Source organism: Lissotriton vulgaris, chromosome 4_1, assembly GCF_964263255.1.
Source record: "Lissotriton vulgaris chromosome 4_1, aLisVul1.2, whole genome shotgun sequence".
Taxonomy (NCBI): domain Eukaryota; kingdom Metazoa; phylum Chordata; class Amphibia; order Caudata; family Salamandridae; genus Lissotriton; species Lissotriton vulgaris.
The window spans coordinates 1578956310-1578983851 of NC_141691.1; the positions used below are offsets into that span (position 1 = coordinate 1578956310).

General features: G+C 46.3%; 2 protein-coding genes across 3 annotated transcripts in view; both read left to right on the forward strand.

Moving 5' to 3' along the window:
- MTFR1 (mitochondrial fission regulator 1) overlaps positions 1–27542 on the forward strand; it is a 367443-nt gene that overhangs the window by 241776 nt on the left and 98125 nt on the right. For both annotated transcript variants that reach the window (XM_086965807.1, XM_086965808.1), the window contains exon 4: positions 19320–19432. In XM_086965807.1, the coding sequence (XP_086821933.1) occupies positions 19320–19432 (113 nt within the window). The remainder of the gene's footprint in view (positions 1–19319; positions 19433–27542) is intronic.
- Positions 22311–27050, forward strand: LOC147724257 (uncharacterized). Its single transcript, XM_086966608.1, has 2 exons — positions 22311–22365; positions 25990–27050. Exons 1-2 carry the CDS (start codon positions 22311–22313, stop codon positions 27048–27050), a joined length of 1116 nt encoding a protein of 371 aa, XP_086822734.1.

Sequence of the window (27542 nt, forward strand, 5' to 3'; positions counted from 1 at the left end):
CTGCCCTTTTCGACAAATGCCCTATCTGTGGGAGGAAGAAGGCCAAGACTGATCCACACGAGGTCTGCATCACCTGCCTTCCTTAAGCACATGTCCCTGAAGAGTGTGACATCTGCAAGAACCTTTCTGCAAGAACTCTGAGGGAAAGGCTGAAGATTAGGCTGCAAGGCATGGAGGACAGACGACTGCAGGCTGCAGGTGGGTCTGGGCAGACCGGGAAAGCTCCCTCTGCCTCTGCTGAGGCCTCTGGGGGGCTCCTCAGAGGCAGGAAGACCAGCAAACGGTCCCGGTCTCCGTCAGCGTCGATTGCATCGTCGACGACGACGTCGAGAGGGATGACGACGGTGTGCTCCCCATCTCCCAGGGGCTCCGGGTCGAGACGGCGTGGGGATTCAACGTCGAAGGGCCTAGACAGGCCGCCGTCGAGACCACCGTCGACTGCATCTTCATCGTCGTCAGACTATCGACGTAGAAGAAGGAGCGACAGGCGTCGGCGCTCGCCGTCGAGGCGACGCCACCGGTCGCCGTCGAGGCGACACCGCCGGTCGCCGTCGATACGAATATCGGCGTCGAGGGGATTGTCGACGCTCATCGTCGAGAATGGATCGGTCGACGTCGCGGAGGCGGCGTTCGGCGTCTAGGAAGGAGAGGTCGACGTCGCGGAGGCGGCGTTCGGCGTCTAGAAAGAAGTGGTCGACGTCGCGGAGGCGGCGTTCGATGCCGGAAAAGCGACGCTCAGCGTCGAGAAGGAAGAGATCGGCGTCTAGGAGTCGCTCCAACTCTCGTAAACGGCGCAGGAGGAGTTCTGGCGCCAAAAGTCAGACTGGATCTAGTGGAGGGCGCAGGAGAAAGCGATCGCCTGCTGAAGGGGCTGGGTCACCGTCCCCTTACCTGAAGAAGTCACCGGGCTCGGTGTACTCGGTGGTATATACACCACCTCGGCCTAAGTCGCCCCCTCCTCCTGTACCTAAGGAAGACCCTCCCACCAACCCTCCGCTTCCACCGGGACGACCGCTTCCACTGCATGGGCCCGCCCCTCGGTCGGAGATACCCCCTGTCCCTCCGCCAAGGTCGGCGTCACTACCTCCACTTCCTACACCACCTAAAGGGACCCCTAGACCAAGGCCCCAGGAGAAACCGCGGAAGACGCCCCCACGGAAACCTGCGGAGCGTCCATGTGCCGGGAGATCACACTCTCGCTCCAGGAGGAAGGAGCGATCGCGCCACAGGTCATCCATGCGGTCGAGACACCGCCATAGGAGGCACAGCTCTCGCACGAGGTCCTCAGGGACCAGAGACTACTCTCCGACTTTGTCGGGATCGCCGGACACGAGGGTGTCACCGGTTGATGACCTGGTGGCGTTCCATGATATCCTTTTGAGAGGCGCTGCCAAATTGGGCATATCCTTGACGGTGTCCACGCCTAAGACATCAGTCATTTTCGAGACACTGCACCAGGAACACCTGTCTCGTCCACTACTACCTCTGGTGCCGGGCCTGGAGGAACCGGCCATGGACCTTTTCCTCACCCCTGCGGTGACTAAGGCGGCCCCTTCGAAATTGCAGAAAAAATACTGGGCTCCCGATTCGGACCCGGCTTTTCTAAGGGTGGAACCTCCTCCGGATTCTGTGATTGTGACCGCGGCCCGCAAACAACATGCCACCACCCCGTCATCCACGGTTCCCCCTGACAAAGAGTCTAGATGGATGGATTCAGCTGGAAGGAAAGTATGTGGAACATCGGCGACCTCTATTAAGGCTGCGAGTGCCACGGCTTTGTTGGGGTGCTACGACCGCGCCCTCTGGGACTCCCTCCAGCAGTTTGCGGAACACTTGCCTCGCGATAAGCGGGAAGACTTCCAGGAAGTGCTAAACGAAGGGATGTTGGTAGCGAATCAAATTATCAGCGCTGCGGCAGATTCATCCCTCTTAGCGGCACATGGCTTTTGCCATGGGATTAACCAGCGACGTCACGCCTGGCTCCGCCTTCATCACCGTTCATCACCACCCCCTTTTCTGGATCGTTTTTGGCCACCATAGGTGTGGCAGGGTATACTCAGACATGAGTCCCTTGCTCACTGCACCATCAGAATTCAAGCAAGCCGGGCCGACGACGGCTGAAATGCCAGAAACCGGTCCCCGGAAGCCTGTCTCCTTTCCAGTGAAGAATTGGCTTGGTAGTCTAGTCTGCCCTGTTCCCATGATGCACTGGGCCAGGGACAGACTAATTTGCATGTAGCCAGGTTCTGAGCTGGGATGGTGCAGTGAGCTAAATAACTGTGATGGATCAAGCCCTGATCTTTGGACTGGGTAAGAGTGGTCTGCTTAATTCAGACACTCTGTTCATCACCACCCCCTTTTCTGAATCGTTTTTGGCTCCGCCTTACGTCACTGAAACCAGACGCACAGCAAAGGGTAGCCAACCTTCCATTCTCTGGCGAAACCCTATTTGGGAAACATGCGGATGACGAAATGGCCCGCATGAAGGCAGAGGCCGAAACACTCACGGCTGTGGGTCTAGAGAAGCCCAAAGAAACGAAGAAGTCGTGCCGCCCATTCCAACGGCGGTTCGGTGGGCAGGACAGAGGACGTGGCCAAGCTTCGGGACAGTCGCTGCAACATCAACAGTTCCGTAAGCCGTTCCAGAAACGCCCGAAGGGCAGAGGCGGCCAACAGTCAGCACCAGCTACCAAAGGCCCGGCCGGGTCTAGGCCCTGAGCACTTACTTCCCCCGGATCTGTTACCCACTCAGGTAGGGGGAAGCATTCAATTTTTTCTGGCAGAGTGGAGAAAAATTACTCAGGACAAGTGGGTGCTGAATATTGTTTGCAATGGATACAGTCTTCGGTTCACCAGCCCGCCTCCAGCAATTCCACCGGTCAGCTCGCAGTTTCAACTGCGCGAGCTTCAGGCGGAGGCAGATATCCTGTTAAGGAAAAGGGCGATAGAAGACTTACCTCTGTCTCGGAGAGGAAGAGGTCTGTACTCCCGGTTCTTCCTGGTTCGCAAGAAGGACAAGAACGAGTTCAGGCCCATTCTGGACTTGCGACAGGCAAACAGATGGATTCGCAGGGAAAAGTTTTGCATGCTGTCGTTACATCAGATTTATCCTCAGTTGCAACAGGGAGACTGACTATGTGCTAGACCTACAAGATGCGTACTTCCATGTGCCCATTGCACACAAACACAGGAAGTTCCTGCGGTTCCAAATCGGCACCAATCATTATCAATACACAGTACTCCCATTCGGACTAAAGTCTGCGCCGATAACGTTCTCGAAGTGCATGGTGGTGGTGGCGGCACACCTGAGGAAGAACAAGGCGTTTGTCTACCCGTACCTGGACGATTGGTTGATCAAGGCCTCCTCCTTCTCGAAGCTCGAGCACACTTCCAGAAGACGTGCGTTCTCTTGAACAAGCTGGGGTTGCACATCAACATGTCCAAGTCTGTCCCGACTCCGGTCCAATGCATACAGTACTTGGGAGCCTCCATCAATACGCTGTCAGCAAGCGTGTCTCCTTCGGAAGAGCGACGATTATCACTCCTTCGGAAGGCTCAGGCTCTTATGACCACTCCATCTACAACAGTGAGGACGGTGTCTTCTCTACTGGGATCGATGGCCTCTTGTATCTTCCGGACGCCACACGCACAGCTGCACATGAGACCACTGCAGGAGTGCTTGGAAGACCAGTCTGATCAGAGGAAAGGATCTTGGGACGACAAGATACGACTGTCTCTGCATGCTCTTCAGTCTCTGAAGTGGTGGTGTTCAGCGGAAAATCTCCTCAGAGGGGTTCCCTTCCACAAGGACATTCCCACGCAGACTATCGTGACGGCTGCGTCTCTCCACGGCTGGGGAGCGCACTCCGGAAGCCTACAGATTCAAGGAACGTGGTCCCCGATGGAGGCCACGTATCACATCAGTTTCCTGGAACTCAGAACTGTTCACTTGGCGCTGAAGGCCTTTCATCCGTCCTTCCAGACCAACTCTCTGCTTGTACAGACGGACAATACGACCACGATGTATTACCTCAACAAGCAGGGGGGTTCGAGATCACGCACTCTGTCACAGGAGGCGCAGGCGATCTGGCACTGGCTTTTGGCCAGTGGACTGACGATAACGGCTACCCATCTGCCAGGTGTGCAGAATGTTCAGGCGGACGCACTGAGCAGACTGATTCAGGAAAACCACGAATGGGTCATAAACGACGAAGTACTAGGAGAAGTCTTCGCAAGGTGGGGAACTCCAGACGTAGATCTGTTCTCCACCGCAGAAAACCGCAAATGCCGAGACTTCGCCTCCAGGTACTACCAGCAGGGGACGCTGGGGAATGCGTTATGGATCAACTGGTCGAACAGCTTTCTGTACGCTTTTCCACCCATTCCCCTGATTTCGGCGGTGCTCATTGAGCTGGCCAGGTCCAGGGCTCGGATGATACTCATTTCCCCGGAATGGCCCAGACAGTGGTGGTTCACGGACCTGCTTCACCGGTCTCTCCTTCCTCCCATTCGGCTGCCGTGCAGGCCGGACCTTTTCACGAAATTCGAGGGGCAGATGTTGCACCCCAACCTCTCGTCTTTTAGTTTGGCGGCATGACTCCAGACGTAGATCTGTTCTCCACCGCAGAAAACCGCAAATGCCGAGACTTCGCCTCCAGGTACTACCAGCAGGGGACGCTGGGGAATGCGTTATGGATCAACTGGTCGAACAGCTTTCTGTACGCTTTTCCACCCATTCCCCTGATTTCGGCGGTGCTCATTGAGCTGGCCCGGTCCAGGGCTCGGATGATACTCATTGCCCCGGAATGGCCCAGACAGTGGTGGTTCACGGACCTGCTTCACCGGTCTCTCCTTCCTCCCATTCGGCTGCCGTGCAGGCCGGACCTTTTCACGAAATTCGGGGGGCAGATGTTGCACCCCAACCTCTCGTCTTTTAGTTTGGCGGCATGGCTCCTGAGATAGTGCAATATGCCCATCTAAATCTGCCCGAGGATTGCATGGTAATACTGAAGGAGTCTAAGAGACCTTCCACTCGGACTTCCTATGCTTACAAGTGGAAGAGGTTCTGTATCTGGTGCCAGTCTAAGAACTATGACCCAACGACGTGCAAGGAAGATGTCATCCTTCCTTACCTTCTACATTTGGCGCAGTCTGGCCTTAATGTTCATTCTATTAAGGTTCATCTTGCTGCATTGACTGCCTACAGGAAATGCCCTTCACAGACTTCCTTCTTCCAGATCCCTGGGATCAAAGATTTTTTGGAAGGCTTGAAGAAAGTGTTCTCTCCTGTCAGGCTTCCTTTGCCTTCATGGGAATTGAATGTGGTGCTGTCCAGATTGATGAAGGAGCCTTTTGAACCTATTCATAAGGCTTCGTTGCAGCACCTGTCCTGGAAGGCGGCGTTCCTTGTGGCCATTACATCGGTCCGCAGGGTGAGTGAAATTCAGGCGTTGTGTTGCCAAGAACCGTATACTGTATTTCATGCTGCTAAGGTTGTTATGCGTACTCACCCTAAATTTCTTCCCAAGGTTATTTCTGATTTCCATGTCAACCAGACCATAACGTTGCCTATGTTTTTTCAGAATCCTTCATCTCCAGCGGAAAGGTCTCTTCATTCCCTGGATGTTAGGAGGGTGTTGAAATTTTATCTGGATAAAACCAAAGATATTCGTACGTCAGACCAATTATTTGTCAATTATGGATCAGTCAGGACAGGTCTTGCTACCTCTGAGCAGCTCGTCTCTAGGTGGATTGTGTCCTGCATACAGTTGTGTTACCAAAAAGCTAATAAGACCTTAGGGGGTAAACCTAAGACTCATTCCACCAGGGGAAAAGCTGCCACGACAGCTTTGCTCCGTAATGTTCCGATTGCAGAGATCTGCAAGGCGGCCACTTGGAAGTCATTTCATACCTTTGCTAAGCATTACTGTCTGGACACTGATGCCAGGGCAAATGCTCAGGTTGGACAGGCTTCGCTGCGGAATTTGTTCGCACAATAGTGGTGTTAATTTCTTTTCTCCACCGCCGCTTTGGTGTGGGGATGGGCTTGCCATTCTATTCAGTAGATTATGACTATACACAGAGATCCCCTACTACAGAAGGAGTAGTTTCTGTCCTGTAACTCGTGTTCTGTAGTAGGGGTATCTCTGTTATAGTCATAAGCGCCCGCCCTCCTCCCCGGTGGAGATAATTATTCATGTAAGGAATGCTACAGGTCTGGCGTGCGACGCCTTCAAAAAGAACTGAAAGTAAAAGGGACCTGCTGTGCATTCTGGGATACTGGGAGAAAGTTCTGGAAAGTTCTCTTAAAGGCACAGTATCCTATTTAAGCCACATAATGGCAGCCTATGGGGCTTGTCTTCCATGCCTTCCTCTCTATCATTCCAGAGTCTTTTACTGGTAGAGGCAAGTTTCTCTATGGTAGAAACTGGGCAGACTGTGTTGTGTGTGGTGTTTGGTGGAATTTCTAGTTGAAGTACTGGACAGTGTAGCCTGTGGATATAGGCTGCATTATTTGTCTTTAAATTCTCACTTAAGTGTCTTTGCAGTGTCTGCATGATTTGACAACTTAAGAGATTATTTTTGATTGCCGGGGTCCATGCACATGGGCGGGACTATTCACTAGATTATGACTATAACAGAGATACCCCTACTACAGAACTGGAGTTACAGGACAGAAACTACTCCATGTTTGGCATGTCCTCCCTTAACCTTCAAAGTCTGGTAAATTTGCTTTGGGTCCAGAAGCAATAATGTTAGATTTGCAAAATGGGGTGGCAGTATGGGCACAATGGGGGTTGGCCTGCGGCCAGGCCCTTTGCTCAACCTACCACCCTCCTGCTCTTTTCCTTTAATTATTTTTTGGTTCTGCTACCACAGGGCCTCACTGGCTCCCACAGAAGTAAGAAGGTACTGGCAACAGAATCGAATTTTGGTCACCTTACATCGTCTCATCGCATGTGCTCACCCAGCCCTCTTATATTACCTTTTTCAATTTTTCAGAACTCTACTCTGGGACTAAGTCATGTAATGGCTGCAAAAAAAAATTCCTGATAACCATGGTCATCCAGTTAGAACCCTCAGATACTGTGGTAACAAATTGGGAGATGGGAGAAAATGCTCCTGCTGCCAAATCAAAACAACTATTTAATAATTTTTCTGGGTGCAGAAAATTCCCGCTTTACCAACCGTCCTGATATAACCAACTTTTTCTGAGGGTTAAACCATTCATGCCAAACCTTAGCCCCTATTTAAACGCTAATTTCCGGAAAACGGCCGATTTACGTCAATTCACAAAAGCACACTTTCTGAGTGAAGTTATAACTTTTTGCCAAATTTGGAGTAATTCCGTCCAGACTTTCTGTATCGGAGTGCCAACACTTGTCCCGCACCCACCCCCCAACTTTCTCGGGCCTCATGGGAAGGATAGGTGCAAAACCTCAAAAGTTTCAATGATGGAGCAAAGGTGTATTAAGTTTGGAGTTTTTTGGGTAAGGTTTATGCAGATTCGTCAAACTACCCGAACATTATTAAAGATACAAAAAGACTCTTCCTATGGAAACTGAAATCTAACTCGAACTACACAGTGGCAACTGCTGCTGCGTTGTTGTGTTTTCCTGCACCAGCTAAGAACTCGTGCATTATAGACCGAGAGGAAGGCACATTGCAGGAGAATGATTAATTCATTGGAGTTCATCATTTTGTTATAAAAGTTTGGGACAGAAATTAAATTGGATAAGGCCTTTAAACAGAAATGAACTTTCTTAACAAAACAACTTCAGCAAGCTCCCATAACTTCAGCAAGCTCCCATTAGTATCTTGGACACAAGACTGTTCTTTTGTAGAGAACGTGCATCTGCTCCTTTTAATGTGTACTGCAGACTGGTTGTACTGAACCTGATCTGGTAGCCTGGCTCCCTCACTTACTGATCTGTTTGTGAATCTGAACCTGAATTTTCTTCTAGCATTGATGAGGCGCTTCATGCCCCTTTGTGGGGAAAAATGCACATTCATATAGCTAGCACTCTGCACTGTACTGTGCATGATTGGCAATGTTGTATTTTTTTTATACTATGTGGGAAGCGTTTTGATGTTGTGCATGAGTGACCAGAGAGGTGCTCTTACTTTGTTTTGGGACGCATTGTCTAGCAGTGTGATGGAGGAGGCTGTGTAGGTACACATTCTTATTGTAATTAGCTGCCAGGTATGATTTTCTTTGCAGGTCCTTTTTTGTAGGATATGTTTGTATAGCGCTCGAATGCCACGGCGTCTCGGCGCTGGTGTATGGGAAAAATGGTACGACCTGTGCTACCAGGGAGCTAGATCGAGGTGAACAGCCACGTTTTCGGTTCCTTTCTAAAGGACTGTCGATTTGATTGAAATCTCATGGCTATTGGCATTTTATTCCATAACTTTGCCGCACAGTTTGATAAAGGTCTGCTGCCCCATTTTACCCGCCTGATCCTTACAGTCTGAAGAAGGCCTAAATTGCCAGACCTAAGGGCCCGAGCTTGGGTATAGGGTAAAAAATTTTTTAATGGCTTAGCACCTTCCCCGTATAGTGCTTTGTGAACCAGGCATATGGCCTTAAATTCCACGCGCTGCTGAACGGGGAGCCAGTGCAGTGATTTAATTCCTGCAGAGGTTGACTGGCCTCTAGGTATATTTAGAAGCAGACTTGCTGCGGCATTCTGTAGGGACTACAATTTTCTCATCTGGGTTTTATCAATACCCAAAAATAGGGCATTGCATTAATCTAGTTTAGATTGTAAAAGAGCCACCACCACCGTCTTTTGCAGTTCCTGTGAGATGAAAGGAAAAATCTTCCTCCAGGTTTTTATTAGAAAGAAACAAGAAGAGGTGAGGCTGTTTTCCTGAGCAGAGAAATTGAACTGGTCATCGAAGATGACTCCGAGGTTTCTAACCTTGGGTACCGGGCAAGGGCATTCCCCCCGCTCCATCCGGCCATCAGGAATCGTTCCACAGGGGTCGGCCCTGGCCAAACTCTATAACCTTAGTTTTATATGTGTTAATTTTCAAGTAGCTGTGGTTCATTCAGGTCGTAATCTCAGTGAGACATGCATGAAAAAGCTGTGTCTTCAGGTTGCTTAGATATCGAGATCACAAGCTGAGAGTCGTCAGCATAAGATTCCAGGGCAAATCCGTGCTTCCTAATGAGTCTGGCCAGGGGAGTGACCTAGATGTTAAACATTGTCGGGAATAAGGCCGATCCCTGTGGGACCTCACAAGGAGGATAGAGACTGTCTGATTGCAGACCCTCCCAATAAAGACACTGCTCCCTCCCCTCCAAAAAGGATGAGAGGAGGGTCAGGGCAGTACCCTCGACCCCCACCTCCTTCAGTCGCTGCACTAATACTGTGTGAATCACCGTGTCAAAAGTTTCTGACCGGTCTAAAAGTACATGGACTGCTCTACCCCCTCCATCCACTATTCTTCAGAGCTCCTCCGGTGCAATGATCAGGGCTGATTCGGTAGAGTGATACGGCCAAAAACCATGCTGTGTGGAGTCCAGCAGAGTGTTGGCATCTAGGTAGTCAGTCAGCACCTTGTTCACAGACTTCTCCAAAATTTTAGCTGCTATCGGTAGGCCAGCACTTAGACGATAGTTCTTAGGTTCCGAAGGGTCTATGGTCTGCTTTTTCAGAATTGGCCTGATCTTTGCTTTTTTCCAGCATACTGGATAGCTACCTGATTCCAAAACTTGATTGACAAGGGGGGTGAGTTTTTTCACAGATTTTCCTAGCAGCCATGTGCAAAATAGTGGGAGGACAGGGGTCTTTGGGTGAACCGGATTTTATGGAGACAAGAAGTTTGTGTACCTCATTGTTTGTAATTGTCTGGAAGCAGGATAATCTGCAATGTGTTGATTCCACCTCATCAGACAATTGACATTGCGTATCCGGAAACATTTGAGTGTTCAAGAGGTCGTTATAGATCACTTGCACCTTATTCTGAAGATATGGAGCCAGTTTATTGCACATAGCTTGGTCTGGTTGAAATGCATTAGCCTGTTGTGACTTAGACAGCAGTGTTAAAAAGTTCCTTAGTGGAATTTCCGGCTTCCTCTAGCTTAGTTGTATAAAATAGTCTTTTCACAGCAATGATTGCTTCCTTATACTGTTGGAGGGCAAGATTATAGATTTTTTTCTTATCTTTACTATAGTCTTGTCTCCAAAGACGTTCTGCTCTCCTGCAGTTTACTTTTAGACATTTCAGCTCCGGGCTATTCAGGGTGTCGGTTCTGCTTTTAGTTCATATCCCATGCTGACTGCGATAGTAAGTTCAGTCTCCTTGTTAGGTTTTGGATGACTGAGAGAGGACAGAAGGACGTAAGGGGAAAGGGAAGGGAGGCAGGTGTGTGCTACCATTGGTTCAGCAGGTGCAGTGGCACCAGGGCACAGAGTCCTTATGTGCCATTGAATCAGGATAATTGTTGTGTTTACTACCCCAGGAGCAGTCAAAGGCGTCATTTTCCTTGCTTGCATCAAAGCCCATGGCATCCTTGCTTCACTACTGGAGAGAGTCATGGGAAAGAGGCAGAGATAGAGATGTAACTGTTTTCTCTGCATTGTAGGTAGCCCATTGGTTGGGGGTGCGATGTGAGGGTGGGGGACTAAAATCTATTGGCAACCAAAAAGCACCATTGTAGCCCATGTGGCAGTGAAATATATTTAGAAAAGACCCCGTCATCCGTTTGGCAAAATCTGCAAGCCAGAAGGGCTGTCAATAAGTAGCATAGGCAAGAATAGACCTTGGTGACTGGGGTTTAGCCACGCAGGTTTTCATTGCCAAATTCCCAGCCTGCTGCTGTAGAAATGCATATTTTATGCAAAAAAGTTCCCACAAGGTATAATTTGCATATATTCACATTTTAGGTGATCTAATAAATAGAACCACGAAGAATCCTAAAAATTACCAACAGAACAGTAGATTATTTTAGCCAACTGTCAATTTCATACAAATAAACTTTAAGTAAATTGAGAATAGTACGTCTTGCCAGTAAAAAGATCAAGTACTCGATGCATAACGTGAACACCTAGTGCAATATTGGTAAATAGCCTAGAAGTTTTGAATCCCTTTGTTGTCAGGCCCTGAACCCCCTCCCCCCCCCCTCTCCTCCCTCCCCCTCCGTGCCAAGCCTTTTTTTTATGTTAGCTATTGGGGTAGTTTTAGCTTACGCCCGATACCTTTTTGTCCACATAAGGTATCCATGCCAAATTTCTCACTTTTTCTTCCAACATCCTGAGGATTCTAAAGGTGCCAAAGGTTTGTGGATTTCCCTAGAAGGGACTGGGAAATTAGTCAAAATAGAGCTGTTTTTTTTTTTTTTTTTTTTTGCAAAAATAAGCAACAGAGTGCTGCGAAAGACAGCATCTGTTTTTTTCCCTGCATAGAGCATCAATGAAGGATTTGTGGTGCTAAACTTACTCTCTACCGTGCTTTCAGCAACACGCAGACTTTCGTCAGAAAACCAACCTTTTCCACATAGTTTTGGCATTTTACTGGGACATAGCCTATTTTTCCAATTTTTTGTGCTTTCAACCTCCTTCCAGTAAGTGGTAGAAATTGCTGTGAACCCAATAATGGATCTCAAAAAGCTATACATTTCTAAAAAGAAGACAAAACTCTGAAATCAGCAAGGGTTTTCTGGTGTAGATCCTTCAAGCTTTTCCTTTAAAAAGTAACACTTGAAATAATATTGAAATTGATTTAAAAAGCCATTTGTGCTTACATTTTCACCTGTAACTTCTTCTAACTATGCTAGATATTTAATAGCAATATACCATTACGACTGCAGGACTCTCCTGGTTGCGTGGACATTTCGGGCTTGTAGGTTTATCAAGAACCCGAGGTAACAAGAGCCAATAACTGAGCTGCACCCTGCGATGGTTTTTCATTGTGTATCAGGTATACAGCAATTCATTTGGTATAATATAAAAAGTGAAAAATAGGTTTCAAGGAAACCTATGTATTTCCAAAACTGGAACAAGATATGGAGCTTAGAAGCAGTGGTTATTTGCACATCTCTGAATTTGAGGGTATCCATACTAGCATGTGAATTAGGGGGCATTTTTCAACATGTCATGTGCCTAGCTGTGGATTTTGATCCCTAGCTGTACCGGCACGTAGGGAAACCTAGCAAACCTGCATATTTGTTAAAACTAGGCACCCAGGGGAATCCAGGATGCACGGACTTGTGTGGCTCTCACCAGGTTCTGTTGCCCAGAATCCCTTGTAAACCTCAAGCTTTGTTAAGAAAAAAAATAACAATTTTCCTCATATTTGTGTGATGGAAAGTTCTGGAATCTGCAGGGAGTCACAATCCTCCTCCTCCCAGCAGTCTGCCAAGTTTCCTGATAAAAATGGTACCTCACTTGTGTAAGTAGACCTTGTGCCCGCAACAGGAAATGGCCCAAAATGGACTCTGGAGACTTATCGATCACAAAAAGACATGGTTTTGCGAGGGAGTCACCTGCGCTTTTGGTCCCGAACTTGGCGGCCATCTATAGAAACCTACCAAACCCAAATTTCCTACCACCCAGTTTTCAACCCAGGTCTCCCGAATGAAATTGATACCTCACTTCTATGGGTTGGCCAAGTGCCCACGACAGGCAGGGTCCCAAAACGTATTGTGGAGATATCAAAGTTATCTAGTGCAAAACGACCTGGTTTTGAAAAGAGGGCACCAGCATATTTGTTCCAGGACTCTACTGCCATCAAGGAAAACCTGCCAAACCCAGACATTTCTGAAAACTAACTAGACACTTTGAGAGTCCAGGAAGGTGTGACTTGCGTGGATTCTCCAACATTTTCTTACCCAGAATCCCCTGCAAACCTCAAATTTTGATTAAAAAAAAAATCCCATTTTCCTCACATTTCTGTTTGAGATCACCATGCCATGCCGGTGCATAATTCCTGCCTCCCAATGTTCCCAGCAAGTAACTTTGTGCCAGCGCAGTGAGCCCACAACTTTTCCACACAGAAATGTGAGAAAAGTGTGACTTTTGCTAAATTTAAGGTTTGCAGGTGATTTTAGGTAATAAAATGCTGGAAGATCCACGCTAGCCACACCACCAGCCAAGCGCCATCCATGTACACCACCAGCTATGCAACTGTCCACGCACACCGCCAGCCAAGTGACAGTCCTCACACACCGCCAGACGTGCATCCACATAGACCACTAACCAAGCGCTAAACCATGCACGCTGCAGGTCATGCGCTAATTCACACACACTGCCAGCTTAGAGCAAGTCTACACACACCACCAGCAAGGTACATGTTCATATGAAGCCATCCAAATGCCAGTACACACAGACCATCAGCCGAACTACAGTACACACACACACACGCTAGTGTTTACAGGTTTTTGGCCCCCTTGGGGGCAGAAGAGCCAAAAAATATCGCTGTTCTTCCCCCTAGGGATGGCAGATACAGCAATAATGAGTTAAAAAAAAAAGGGGGCAACCGTTGCTTAAGGGACAGCTCCCTGACATGCCCATAAACATATCTCTGGTGCCTAGTGGACTTTCTGACACCCCCCTTCCCCCCCATCCAGGCAGATCTGGGTCTATTCTGTGGAGGAGTGGGGCTTTTGGCATCCCCATTATGGGCAGCCCACAGCTCTATTATAAAAAAAAATAATCCTGGTGTCTAGTGGGCTTTTTGCCCACCCCTTTGGGGCAGGTCGGAGGTAATAACAGCATCTGTCCCCTCAAGGCGGGCAGAAAGACTTCCTTTTTTGTTTGGGGGCATTGGAGTGCCCATTTCCGGCAGCCCCATCCCTTTTTTATAATTAAAAAAAATCCCTGATGTCTAGTGGGCTTTCTGCCACTCCTGCAGGGCAGATCGGGGGGTAATAACCCCCATCTGCCTCCTGGGGGCAGAAAGACTACCCCTTTTGTGTTGGGGATGGAGGCATTGGCATGCCCATTGTGGGCAACCCCCACCCCTTTATTATTATATTTTTTTAAACAATAATCCCTGGTGCCTAGTGGGCTTTTTAACTCCCAGGGAGGGGCAGAAAGACTGGAAATGGCCACATTTTGATGGGGGGAGCGTAAATGCCCTTGCGCAGGGGCCCGCTCCCCCCTCCCTGGTGTCTAGTGGGTGGATCCCTGCTTGAGGATCGCCCTCCTGCAGCTCTATTCAAACAGGAATCCACTAGGGAAGGGTACCATTGGAAAGGGAAGATTCTTCCATTTCCAATGATGCCTCTTCCGTCTGCCTAGGTGCTCGAGGGCTGAGATAGTCCCAGGAGCACACAGGTAGTGAAAGTGAAATGAGCTGCTCGGCTCATTTCACTTTCAGTTTCAGTGTAATGACGTTGGCACGCCATGCACGCGATCATCATTACAGTGGAAAAAAATGCCTTGGGCAGCTGGGGAAGCTCTTGTCCAGCACCGAAAGCAGGGGGGGGGGGGAAATCCCTCTGCTGTTTACAGCAGAGAGATTTCTGACTGCTGACAATATAATGGTTATATCCTTGGCACCACAGCCGAGGACGTAACTATTACGTCGTCTGCATGCAAGGGGTTAAAACAGAGAAAACAGCGCTAGACCATCAAACAATTGTACAGTTTCTGCAAAACAAAATATCTGTTGATGAAAAGGACACATGGCTGAATGCGTGGAAGTCATTTCGACTAATGATTATTGAAAGGTAGTCATCGAGATGAGAGAATTGTCAAGACTGAACAAAATAGTATGTGAGCTTTTCAATGAATTCTAACAGAAAGGTTTGGCCCCCAGAATATCAGTAAAGGAATCCTAAAAGCATATGCCACCATATGTTCATATCGGCAGAGAAATAACTTCCATTTAAATAATTTGGACGGAATCATCAGGGATGCTCTATGATAGGCCCGGCGGGAGTATAGAAATTCATATGTTCAGGTAGATGGAAAAAGTTAATCCCCACTACATCGTCTTTCAAAACTTGGAAATTAATCAGCAGTCCTAAAGGCAAGCTGCGTGCGAGTCCAGGACTCGTACATAGCAGTCAAAAGTACAAATGCATATCCTGAGCAAGCAAAGAAGGGTAAAAACATTCAAGGTTGGCTACCTGAGCAAACTGCATACTATGTAGATGCCCAGATTTCACTTCCTACTGGTAGGCCAAAAGAGATCAAAGTTTAGACAAGGCTGCACACCCCAATGCTCTCTTTTGTTCCACAGGGCAGATAAGAACCAGTAGTTGGCGTCATTGTTGGGTGATGGACAAACTGCACATGTGAGGGCAAGAGTCAATGTTCTTAGTAAGTTGCTACTCTAAAAATAAGTTTGCCTCTTTCCTCAGAGAAAAATATTGGCCTAGGTTAGTGTTTTCCATATAGATTTTGAAAGGGCCAGATCTAGTACTTAAATAAGAATTCATGTAAAATGTACTGTATTCATTTTTAGGTCTCGCCTGGCGTTAGCAGCATGCAGAGCGGGCACAATGGGGCATTTCTGACGCGGGTCCCTACTGCCTCATCGCGTGGCGTTCGCAGGGAGCTATTGTCCTCACTATGGGCCCTTAATAGAAGACTCCAGCCTTTTGATGCAGAGCGGAGAGCAATCCATTTCGAGCGGCAAAGATAGCATAAGAGATGGGTCTGGCTGTGTTATAAAGGGCTTGCAGGGTTCATTTGAATACAATGAGTTCCCAGGCCTCTTTAAGTGTGAATGAATGCATCACTCTGGACTCTGGCAAGGCCTGGGAGGCGTTCAGCCTGTGAGAATGCCCAGGCTATGTCAGCTAAGGGGTGGGAAATACTAACACTGGCAGTAAAAAAAAATCCTGCAGTACTGTGGGTTGCCGTACTCGTCCTTACCTTGCCACCTGGGCGCTGGGTGGGCCGTCACTGTGCAGAGGCTCACGCTTCTGTGAAGCAGTCTGCACATATCGCTAATGTTTCTTACTGGGTTTTTTTGGTTTTTTTAAAGTTAAACATTGTCCGGATTTGCAAATGTGAGCCACTTTTTTGTGCTCCCCGATTCGTTGATGGAGGCCACTTTTATTATGTTAAGCAGGAATGTTTTCTGTCCCAATCAAACCCTGCCACTGACCGAGGAACTTGAAGAGGGGCCCTTTTAAAGCCAGATCTGGCACATTACTTGGTAACTGCCTGAAGCCATATTGCCAGCAATCTGTTGGATGATGGTTTTCCACCTGGAGGGAAAACCTGAAAATCCACTGAATAAAAACATGCAATGACTAAAAAGTTTCATGACTCAGATTTAATCGCCCCATTTTTTGGTACGTTGGGTATGGGCGGAAGTGGGGAACTTTGTAGATGCTGTTATCTTACACCCATTACCCGCTCCGTTGTCGATTTTTGAGGGCTAGGACACACAGACACCTTTTCCCACTTAAGAGCTCAAAAAAGCTGGGGAATACATGAAAAGACCTTATACTAAGAAAGGAGGCGGCCAACTGCCAACTCTCCGAGAACAAACAGTGTTGCCTTTAACATCTCATTGTGTCGAAGTTGTTAATTGCTCCGTGCATAATTTCCTGTGTATCCCTTCTTCCCCAAGCACTCTCCCACCTGGCTCCTTTCAAGTGCAAACACATGAGAGAGAAGCAACACTTTGAACTGAAGCACACACACTGCTTTCCAGTACACACACAAACTGTATACAAACAGAATGGAACCCACAAACAGAATACTGCCATACAGCGGGAAACACCAGAGTATTAAACGCACACAACACACACCACATCTACAGTCCAAAAATGCACTGACACAGAAACAGGAGAAAAACAAATGAAGAGAAAAAATACACACAGTATGTACACAGAGAAACGTGTATGCAAATATATACAGAATCATAAACACTAACAGAAGGGAACATACATAGAAAAGACAAACAAAATAGACGCAAAGAGAAGCACGCACTGTGCACACAAAGTGAACATACATGCTTATGCACACAAACAGGTTAGAAACGCACATATAGACACACACACAATCCCGCACACATATCAACAGTATACATAGACACCAACAACACCCACGCAGTCTGTTCTTAGGTCTCGCCTTTCATTAAGTTAAAGCCATTTGCTTTGCTAAATCAAATGCGAGACCTATTGCATTTTCAATCGTTGTTTTACATAGTATCTCTGACAGTTTACTTATCAGTCAGACAGTTTAGTTGTTTAGATCATTTAGACCTGTCCTGACCCCTCTCAATATATCTTGTATAAAACATCCACATGGGCGTTGAACGTAGGTTTGCAATTTGAAATGCATTCAGCACAGCAGTAAATGATTGTACAGTCAAAAACGTAACTTTACTAAAAAAGAGAGCATTTATCTACGAACACAAAGTAAAATACAGCATTCACAGTGTTCCAGGGGCTGGTGATCTTGGAATCCTTTGGTGATGTCACTTTACCCAGCTGGGAGACTGTCAGGTCTTGGCCCCCGTCCTGGTCATGGGCTTACAGAGTTCCTCCTCTGCCACAGCCATACAGACTCCTTGACAGTTTTGAGCGCCATGAGCTCCCATTCTTATAGTTCATTTCTAGACATCAAATTTGATTTAGAATCTTTGAAGATCATGTTTTAGGGTCTCCTTTCCTCTGAACTGCCCTCTCCTCTTCCACAAGAAAGCAGTCCATCAAAGTAGGAGGAACTTCCAATCTGATAACCCCGTAACACAGGCCATGGGAGAGACAAGTGGTTCACACCTGGATGTCGGCCACAGTGATGTGTATCAAAAGGTTACCCCAAGGCTGCAGCCCTGCTCATGATTCTCTTATCTCACCCATCTCCTTCCTGTGATGTGCCTACAACCCTTCCCAATAAAGATCACTCTTTGAAGTGTACTGAAAGCTTTGCTCTCCCTTTCTCCATTGTAAACTCACCCAGCTCACAAGAGGCAGCAGTCTACAAATCTGCTTCGGGTGATTCCTCTACCTCCTCTTGTTCCTCCAAGAAGCCCTGGGTTCCCTAAAATGGAAACCAGAATCTGCCATGTATTTTAACTTTAGCAGGCACACCTACATTCATCCCATGCATATAAAAAACTACTACACAACACTGCATAATATCTTTATTGAACGATTCACAGGCACACATAAACCCAGAACATGTATAATGGACATGCACTGCACAGCTCTGCACACCATACCAATACAGGGCAAGAGTGAGTTAAGCAAACAGCAGCGAAACTGTCAATAAATGAGCCAATAGGCCTAACTACAGTGACACAGGTAAAAAGACCTGACTACTCCTACTGATCACTACACGGAATGCTATTGCCACAGCACTTGTACTCCTTAACTCTTGGCGAAGGCATTAGCCTTTTGCTAGTATGAGGGTAGCGCTTTGAGCACCCCTCTTACTCCAAAGAGACCACATTCTTTTTCATAATACAGTGTTTTACTGTGCCAAAGGAGGCATAGCATCGACGTGGAATGATACATGCACTGGGCTAAGATGAATAGTCCCATTTTTATTGGCTGATACATAGCAGTAGAGTTGGTTATACATAGGTGCCAGCTGCCTGGGTAATTTCAACAAGGTATAGGGGGCATGGTGCGAGACATAGCAGGTTTGATGATATTTGAATTACAATGAATAGGACGGCAGCAGATGTTGCTAACCAGCGGCCAGAATTAACAAGATGGACAGATTCAAATAAGGGCATCCCAGAGCGTACGGTATCTATGATGATGGTTAATGTTGGTAGACTTGTTATACTGATGCTAAAAGTCATGATTTTGAATGCCTAATCGCACCCCTGCATGAATATTATTAATATGCCGTGGCTTGTGCCTGTCCGGTGTTGGGGTTTTTATCCCTGTGTACTCACTCCTTTGTGCGAGCCCAATATTTTTCTAGACTACATCGGGAAATATTTTCCCGGGCTCCTACATTTAACTCCCAAAATATCTTCTGCTTTCATTTTTAGTACGGAGTAGCATCGGGCACAGTACATTGGCACATCGGGGATGAGCAAATTGCGCATTGTAAAAACCTTCTCCAGCTTGTGTTCATTTAGTGTGTTTGATTGTTCCTGTGGGTTTTGACTTTTTGTCTTGGACTGTCATACTTTTATTCTATATGTTGTCATGTTCGGATATTTTAGTTGTTTGGAGTTTTCTGTTATACTTTTGTATTTCTGGACCGTTACAGCCACAAGTCAATGCTCTTACTTCAGTGATTATACACCGTATATTAGTCCTGCCTCGAAGTCAATTGATTAGGCTGCGTATATTAACTTGATATATATTTGAAAAGTGTATTTTTTTAAAGATTCCTAACGGACAGCGATGATGAACTCTTATATTGTAATTACTTTTATTTTAGGTTATTCCGTACCCTGCAGAAACGTTCCTTCACCGAGAAGATGGCACGGTAGCTTCTTTAGCTGATGTAGGGTGGGTGGCTGAAGACGAGGGCGAAGCCTTTACCCGGCTCAGGTAAGGACGGCGAGGACAGCTTCCATCTCACAGGATAGACCTTTGTTGTTCTATGTCGTTATCCATAACACACTGCAAGCGAAAGTAATCCCACCATTCCCAACAGTCCATGTTTTTCCCTTATTAAGAACATTTCAATTGGTACAATTTTAATGACGATAAGGGTACATTCTGTTTATTAGGCTGCGGCAAGTGTGGGCACAGTAGGTAGAGAACCTCAAAATTGAGACATGGCCCATTGAATAAAGTTGCATTAAAATACTTAGACAAGTAAAGTTTATCTTTAAAAGCGTTGTTGCTCTATACGTTAGGAAAACTTAAGTCTTACTGGCAAATTCTGATAACCTGGATTACTCTTTCCTGGGATTATGTTTGCTTGTTGGGTGACCTTTGTGATGTTGAAACATATGACAAAAAAGTGCAAATTACCCTTCTTGTGAAAAAGTGAGCAAGGGACCCACGTCTGGGCATACCCTGCCAACTTAGGGTGAACAAAGCAAACACAAGGAGACGATGGACGCAGCGCTGAAACTTTTCAGACACTCGCCCCCAGTCACAGATCTGGGTTGAATCCATCATTCTTTAGCTCACTTCGCCACCTCAGTTCAGACCCAGCTATATGCAAATCAGTCCTTACCCTGTGCCTCATGCGAACAGTCCAACCCGAACTGCCAAGTCAGGTCTTCCTTGAACCAGAAACAAGTATCCTGGGACCGGTTTCTGGGTAACACCCTTCATCAGCCAGGCTAGCTTGAATCCAGTGGCAAAGTGAGCAAGGGACCCACGTCTGGGCATACCCTGCCAACTTAGGGTGAATGTATGACATTGTTCTGCATTCTGTCCATCAGTTGTTCTTTTTGCAATAGTCACCCCGATTGGAATGCGTATGCCCAGACGCAAGTCCTGTGCTCTCCATGCCACTGGAGTCAAGCTCTCCTGGCTGATAAGGGCTGAAAGCTCAAAACCGGTCCTAGGATGCTTGTTTTCAGTCCAGGGAGCACCTGGCCCGGCAGTTTGAGCTGGACTGTTTCCATTGGGCGCAGGGTCAAGACTAATTTGCATATGGCCAAACTGGAACGGCATGGTGAGCAAAAAAAAAATAGATTTAGGCCCAGATCTCTGTACTGGGGTGAATGTATGACATTGTTCTGCATTCTGTCCATCAATTGTTCTTTTTGCAGCGTGCAGAGTCTGACATTCACTTCACAAGTGCCATTTGATTCAATCCGTTGTCAGTGAAAAGAAATTAACATGTTATGTCTCCCATATCAGTTCTATGGATAATGACACTTGAATGTAGCAAGTCAATAGACATATAGGTCAAGTATGAGGCCTTTTATTTTATTTATTTTTTTACAATTTTCTTTATTTTATACATTACCGATTCAGGCTTTGAATACAGATCTGGTTTCCCGAAGGAAGTCCATAGCACTGATTAAAGGACAGTGTTAGAGACTTAAACATGTTGACCATTGCCCTAGGGTAGAATTAATCCTACTTATTCCACCCCCAATCTGTTTTACACGTATGTAATGATTAATATTTTGGTCCACCGAGAGGTTATTTTTATTTTTTTTACTGTATGCCTTGGTATGTTTGCCTGAAGAGAGAAGCTGTTTCCTTTTCTTTCTCCTAACCCTTTCGCCCCAACACCCCTACACTCTCACACAAACCATCATTGGTCTCCTTGATTTTCCAACCAAAGAACTCCCCTTGTTCTCTCGGTTGAAGCCCACCTGGATAGTTTTGGTATCAAAATTGAGAAGAATGAAGCAAGCTACTTTTGAGTGGTTGAGGGCTTTTGTTCTTTAAAATAAATATTTAAAGCGGAGACATACCTTTTTTCTCCTTTCAATTACTTTATTACTTGGGTACCCTAGTTTAGGTGTATGATTTAGGAGGATGTGTCCTTGCAGTCGAATTTCCTTCTCTCCCCTTGAATTTGAGTGTATTAGAGCATTCGTTCAGCTGCAGGTTATTACTGAACGTTTGGGTAATTAAATATATTGTGCCTATCTCTCAAAGACCCACCACTGTGAGGTTCTTTTCTCTAATGCTTTGAGATTTTTGTTTTAGACACAACCCTCTACCGTACAGTATTTCCTTCACACTGTGTACATCACAACAGGACAGACAGGACTGACCTTTGATAGCAAGGATCTCCACGACATTCTAAGCACCTGAATCTAGTAGAACGAACATTAATGACTAGGGTAAACTTAATCATTTAAAACTGTGTCAGGCAAGAGTGGCCATTCATGGGTGATTTATTTATTTATTTGTATACTTGTAGAGCGCAACCTATCACCCAGAGGGCATCCTGGCGCTTTGAACTTCGGCGGAAACACACCTCACTGCTCAGATAATTTTCGGGAACAGATGCGTTTTCAGCGCTTTCCTAAATGGTAGGTAATCCTTGTGGCTTCTCAGAGAGAGAGGCAGGGAGTTCCAAAGTCTGGCCGCCGCAACACTAAATGAGCGGCCGCCCATCCTGACTCTCTGGAACCTCGGGACCACCAACAAGTTGGCCGAAGATGAGCGAAGAGGCCGCGAGGCAGAGTACCAAACAAACATGTCACGAAGTGGTACTGGGCCCTGTTGGTGTACTGCCTTAAACACCAGACACGCGGCCTTATACACCACTCGCAAATGCACCGGGAGCCAGTGCAGGTCTCTTAAAGCAAGAGTGGAAGAGCTAGACCTGGCACGCGAGAGAGCCAACTTGGCAGCCATGTTCTGCACCCGTTGTAGCTTCCCCACCAGGTTTTTTGGGGCCTCCAGAAGCAGCGCATTGCAGTAATCTAAACGACTTAGAATAGTGCTGCGAACTACCTCTGGCCTGGCCCGGGCGGGGAGAAGGGGCAGAACTTTGCGCAACATGCGTAACAGCATCATGCACGTAAAGATGGTTTTGTTTACGTGCAAGTCAAGCTGTAGGTTGGGGCCAAAAATTACCCCCAAGTAAGGTGATCATGATGGAATATTCATGCCGCAATGCACCCTAAAGACCCTTCATTTCAAAGGAGCCTCTTATCTTTACAGAGGACAAAGCCTTTGGTAAACACATAGTCCTTAGTGTTTTGGCAATGCACAAGGGATTGGTTGATCCTTATTATTAATATAGCAAAACATATCTCTGACAAGCAGTTAATAGAGATCCAGACAGTGACCTCATAACACAACACCATCGGTTTCTAAGGGGCTCTAGTCACGCCACTATTTCAATATGACTGGTTCTGGAGCACTAAAGAAAAATAATGGTGATGAATTTGAACAGTCATACCCCAGGAGACAGATGAATCAAGGATGCATGCAACGTCAACAGCCACCCAGGTTTGGACCCCTGTAACTTTCTGGCCACAGATGCTGTTGCAGTATCAATTGTGTCAGGGTCTACATTACACTTTTCCTAGGAACCAGACTCTTTTTTAATTTTTGTTTTAGGAAGAGGCTGAACAAGGAAAAAGGGCCCACAACACCTGCACTGAAATCCTCCCCATATTCCCTTATGCAGATATGGACAGATCCAGGGAACCAACACCACAATCTTGGCTACGAGTTGTTCAGATAATCATCAGCGTGAGTGACAAACTATTAACAAAAGAACACCTGCCTGTTAGCAAACAATTAGGCTTTGTTCCCACCAGTGATGCAAACAAATTAGATATTCACCCCAAATTGCCATCCTTTTTTTCTTGAAAAAGGCTCAAAGTTTTCATAAACTCAATGTCTGACAGCAGAGCTCCAGATATAAAAATAGGTCTAATGAAAAGATCAAACTTTGTTCCACCATCACATACCATTCCTCCTGAGGTACATCCCTTTTAGCAAGCATTGATTAAGGATTTCTCCAAATCCATGCAAGACAATAGGCATCCATTTCATACTCTCTCCTTTCAAGGAAAGAACATTCTGAAATCGTTGGGTATTGATTCAGGTATAGTAATAAAGCCAGTGTGTAAAGGTGGAGCAAGAGTTATATAGAGAACTGAAATTACAGAGTTGAATGCCCAAAACTTCTTAAGAGCAATTGGAACAACAAACCAATATCAGATTTCTGCCCAAATTGACTGCTCGAATAAAACTGCTTGCGGAGGAAGGACTCCGCCAAAATTAGATAACCAGACACCAGGTGAACTTTCTTTAAACAGAGAGCTCAGTCAGGCACTATTTTTATACACTCCTCAAAATCAACAAGCATAGAACACCACCTCCTAGTAGAACTATTGTCTCAGGACTGGGTCTGTTTTGGAACCATGGTCATCCTTTGTGGATCTCTTTTTGAGATCTTTTGAGAAACCAATGCCTTCCTTCCTACAGGACACAAAAGATGTATTTCTTGAAAGATCAGACCTTCGATCCAGAAAAATATATCCTAATGGGATTAGTCATCAAAGCGTCTTAAGTGTCACTTCTGGGTTAAACTACCCCTGTTGAGTTAATCATGCATTGTGCCTCACTTTGGATGACCTGAAATGTGTTCCAATTTGAATACCAACTCTTCTTACAGGTTACAGGAACTTCAATGGGGAGTATCTTCGCTCCCAGCATGGCTGACCTCTACATGCACCATTTTGAAAAAACATTCATATAGCCAGAATTCAACGCATACCATTCTTCTATCATAATCTGGAAATGGTATATAGTTGAAATCATCATATGCTAAAGTAATGAAAAAAGTGCCATACACTTCATTACTCTGATCAGAACATGTTACCCTCACTTGAGATTAACCATACAATCGATAGACATCTAGCATTCCTGGATTTGTTGATCAGTGCTGACCATGGGGAGTGAATATCTGAAGTATACAGAATGCCAACGGGCAAAAATTCTTTTTTACACTTCAGTAGCTGTCATCCTCACTTATATTGCAAGTACCTCACAGTAGGACAAATCTTATTCTTAGAAAAAAACTGTTCTGGTTTACGTACGTTCGATTCCCACATAGCCATCCTCACAGAAAAATTGGTATCGCGAGTATCCTTCCAGAATCAGCTGCTATCCAGAAAACGGGCAAAACAGAACACCAATAAGGCCTTGTTAGAAAACAAACTTTCACAAAATACTGAATGTTTGGTCTGTGCCAGCACATATAATGGCATGTTAAAAAAGATCAACCGACTGATCAATCAAAATTGGCATATCTTGAATACAGGCATCATGTTCTTGAGAAACTACTATGCTCGAGGCATATGGGCTGCAGATGGTACATTATGAATAGATCACCATCTGGTGTTGGGCTCGGATGATTGCACTTGTTTTTCTCTTGGAGAGTCTTTTGTAGATTGGTGACTCCTCCTTTGGTTGCTAGTGCGCATGGGCATCGGCTCCATCCTTAGATTGGTTTTTTCCGCCATCGGGTTCGGATGAAGATCGAAGCGCTCCAGATCGACTTCGGAAAGAAGTGATATTTCGGCGCGTATTCCCTTTCCAATTCGACGGTATTGTTATCGAACGCGAATTCATTTCCATTCCGACTCGTTTCGACTCCAACATCAAAGAAAAACTTTGGTCTACGTCGACGAACGAGAGGCCTTTCTCGACGTGGTCAAGCCTGGAGTCCATGGAAAGGACTCCATTTAAGAAATGTCCAACGTGTGGTGCTAAGTTCCCACACAAGGACCTACACGAAGTGTGCAACCTCTGTCTATCACCTGAACACGAATCCAGGGACTGCGAAGCCTGCGCAGCATTCTCCTCCAAGTCTACAATTAGAAACCGTCGAGCTCGAAGACCCAAGGTTTCGAGAATGCAGTCGGAGGCAATCCCGGAGCTGTTCGAAGACCAGCATCTCGAAGAGGAAGAGGATCATGAAGAACAGTCGGGGTCGGAAGTGGACGAGTCGGATGTCGAGGAATTCGATGTTCAACAAACCGTGAGTGACGACGTCCCCTTACCAAAAAACCGACCCCGTGCCGTAACGAACCCCGCCTTCGAGCGCGGTCAAACCGCTGAAAAAAGTTTCCGACGCCCCGCCTTCGGGCCCAGCAACGAAACAGAAACCAAAACTCTCGGTCTCCCACCATGTCGGATCCGAGAAACGGTCGACATCGACTTTGACACCGAAGCTTCATGCAAGGGAAAGCTCGGCATCGAAACATTCCATGTCGAAACCGAAACATGCTTCGACGTCGAAGACTCACTCGACACTAAAAAAATCGGAATCGAGCAGATCCTCTGTGCCGAAAACACCGAACATTGACGATCGGAAGCAAAGGCACCTTTCGGAACCAAAAACGTCGGTCCCGACACAGGAGCAGCAAACAGATCCAAAACAAAAGACTTTGTTTATCGATCCACAAACTGGCAAAGTAGTGACAAAATCACCGAAAAAGAGGATGAATGAACAGCTAGATGACAAAGCTCTTCATACTAAGAAGAGAACAATGGGGACAAATACAACTCCTCCTCCTCCTCCTCCTCGGCCTAGAGTCACACCCTCTTCTCCTATTCCTCACACTATGCCAACTATTCCTCCACCGTCTACACCTCAAAGAGATGTAGACAGTGATACGGGGAGGAAGAACCTCATGGGGAGGATGACACTATCCCAGATGAGGAAGACCCATGGGAGCATTATGATGCAGGGTCAGATGATAACGACCCAGAGTTATATCCCTCAAAACCTTCACCACCTGATAACACAGGCTTTGTACAGCTGATTAATAGGGCAGCAAAATATCATAAGGTAGATCTACATACAGAACCTCAAGTAGAGGATTTCCTATTAGAAACACTACCTACTGCACAAAGAACATCAGGCACTCTACCTATGCTGAAGGGTCTTCTCAGTCACACAGCAGACATATTCAAAGACCCAGTGAGGGCTAGGGTGTTAAACCCAAAAATTGATAGAAAATATAGGGCAGCTCCAAAGGACCCAATATTTATCAAGGGACAGGTACCGCTGGACTCGCTGGTAGTTACAAACGCTCGCAAAAGAGCGAACTCATTATCTACAGGAGAAGCCCCTCCACCTGATAAGGAGTCAAAATTAATAGATGCATCAGGCAAAAGAGTAGCATCACAAGCGACAAACAGTTGGCGCATAGCCAATACACAAGCGCTACTTGCACGCTATGATAGGGCGCATTATGATGAGTTAGAAAAGCTCATCACACATCTTCCTAAGGAACATCAGAAAAGAGCAGATCAGCTTATACAGGAAGGAAAGATAATAACTAACACTTCCATTAAGTGCGCCTTGGACGCGGCAGACACTGCAGCAAGATCCATCAACACCAGTATCATGATAAGAAGACATGCATGGCTTAGGGTCTCAGGGTTCAAACAAGAAGTACAAACATCTTTATTGAACCAACCTTTTGATCAAAAGACACTTTTCGGCTCAGGTACAGATGAGACTTTAGAAAAGATGAAAAAGGACACAGAAACGGCTAAGTCAATGGGAGCATTACAACAGCGAACACAAAGGGGTTCCTTTCGTAGATCCACCTATAGAGGGGGCTCAAAAGGTACAGGAACAAGTCAGCAATCCACCTCTTTTACGCCAACGTCACCCAGAGGTAATTCAAGAGGCAGTTACAGAGGTAACAACAAGGGTAGAGGTCGCGGAAATAATAACAACCGCAACTCCCCAACCCCAAAACAGTGACTTAATACAACTTCCCCCAGACCACATAACACCGGTCGGGGGACGTCTTTCACAGTTCCTACCTGTCTGGGAAAACATCACATCAGACAACTGGGTGAGACAAATTATCCAACATGGTTATTGCCTAGAACTCACAGCTACCCCACCAAACATCCCAGACAGCGTCCAATGAGTCAAGACCATCTGACATTGTTAAAACAAGAAGTACTATCACTGTTACAAAAGCATGCCATAGAGAAGGTTCCAAAACATCAACAAGGGACAGGAGTATACTCTCTATACTTCCTAATCCCCAAAAAAGATGGGTCTCTAAGGCCAATCCTAGACCTCAGACCTCTCAATGCATACATAAACTCGAACATTTCCACATGGTCACGCTCCAACAAGTACTTCCTTTACTGAAGAAAGGGGACTTTCTTTCTACACTGGATCTAAAAGACGCTTACTTTCACATCCTAATTCACAAAGCCCACAGGAAATACCTAAGGTTTG